The 1,551-nt window shown below is 35.5% G+C and overlaps 1 protein-coding gene across 1 annotated transcript; it reads right to left on the bottom strand.

Annotated features, from left to right (window-relative positions):
* Positions 1 to 229: 229 nt before the first annotated feature.
* LOC113332606 lies at positions 230 to 1,072 on the bottom strand. Its single transcript, XM_026579131.1, has 2 exons — positions 757 to 1,072; positions 230 to 630 (listed from the first exon to the last, which is right to left on the bottom strand). The coding sequence occupies exons 1-2, from the start codon at positions 919 to 921 to the stop codon at positions 397 to 399; spliced, it is 399 nt and encodes a 132-aa protein (XP_026434916.1). The 5' UTR covers positions 922 to 1,072; the 3' UTR covers positions 230 to 396.
* Positions 1,073 to 1,551: the final 479 nt, after the last annotated feature.

Genomic DNA, 1,551 nt, shown 5'->3' on the forward strand with positions numbered 1-1,551 from the left:
TTCCTCTCTCTCTCTCATGATGATAACTTATCATAATGCTATATCATCTTTGACTCACTAGTTTCGACATGAAGGAGTCAGAACTCAGGAGCTATCAACACTTAAACTTGATCAGACTTTACTCAACAAACTCAGCAAACAATGGTTTGTTTAACGATGAGGCATCACTAGCAGTCAAGAGTTTCGACAAAGCTAAAACTGAAATCATTGTGTAAGAAATGGCAACGCATAAGAGAAACTACAGGATTAAGAGAGCTTTTTCATTACATATTCAGAACCAAGATAATACCTCTAGTATAGTTACAATGAAGGAGTCTCAATATGATCAACCTAATCTATATATACAAAGGGTTCATTTCTTCATTAAAACCTAGGGAAGAAAGAGCAACATCCTTTCTACTGATGTAATCTAGTCCTTGCTATTTGTAAAGTAATGAGACAAGCACCAAAAGATGACAAAAGAGATAAATAATGAGTAACCCAATACCAAATTTGAAGCGTACCAATCTTCTTTCTCAAAGCAGCAATCTTATGCTTTTTCTTCTCTACTAATTTCTTACTCCATCCAGTGGTATCATTACCCAAAATCTTGAACATTTCAGCCTCTAAATCATATTTTTCATCCACCGCCTATCAATAAGAAAAGAAAAACAAAAAAGCTTAATCTAAAACCCAAAATCGGGATTAAAAAACACCTAATAATATCAATTATGTTAGTAACCTAAAATAAATAAATGAAGTAGTCAAAATCCCTACCTCGTATTTCTTTGGACGGATAATGAATTGATTGCAAAGGTTCAAAATAATACCAAAAACGAAAAACCCTAACTGTATCTTGTCTTGGGTAGACCATGATGGTGGATGAGAAGACACAAATATATAAAGACATATGAATTGGAGATAAGCATCACACGAGGACATTGGTGAAGACCTAGGGTTTTTGAACCCAAGTGGACAGAGCAAGATTGAGTGATTGTTTAAGGGTTTTAAGTGATTCGGGTGAAATTTTGTTAATTTTTCTTTAAGGAGATGGAAAGAACGAGTTCTTTTGAGTTGCTCGTAGAGAATGTAGCTGTTTATTTTACACCAAAAAGAACACTCCCGATTTTCCTGATGGCAGGCTCCGCTTGACTAAGAGCACCCAAAAATACAGGAATCCGGTATGACCATAGCTGTTCGCCTGTTCGTATGCTCTCGTAGTCTCGTGCTTTTGGTTGCCAGGGTCATGAACCTGGTTAGTATCATCAAAAAAAAAACAAAAAAAACCCAACAAGTATTAAGTTCGCTTCGGGGCAAATTTGGGAGGAGATTGCTGCTTCTTGCAACTTATGTCCTCATGTTCATCAATGTCCTGATGTTCATCAATAAGGGTAACTCTAGAAGTCATGTTGCAGACAACCAGGACCGTTTCTGGAGAAAATTTGTCCCGAAGTGAACTTATTATTTTTTTTTGATATAAATGATTAAAATAAAAACTTACAAAGTTTGTTTCAGTGTCTTTACCCTACGCGTATTCTTAGACCTAAACTCTCCAATAATCAATTTATAATC

This window comes from Papaver somniferum, unplaced genomic scaffold, assembly GCF_003573695.1.
Source record: "Papaver somniferum cultivar HN1 unplaced genomic scaffold, ASM357369v1 unplaced-scaffold_132, whole genome shotgun sequence".
Classification (NCBI taxonomy): domain Eukaryota; kingdom Viridiplantae; phylum Streptophyta; class Magnoliopsida; order Ranunculales; family Papaveraceae; genus Papaver; species Papaver somniferum.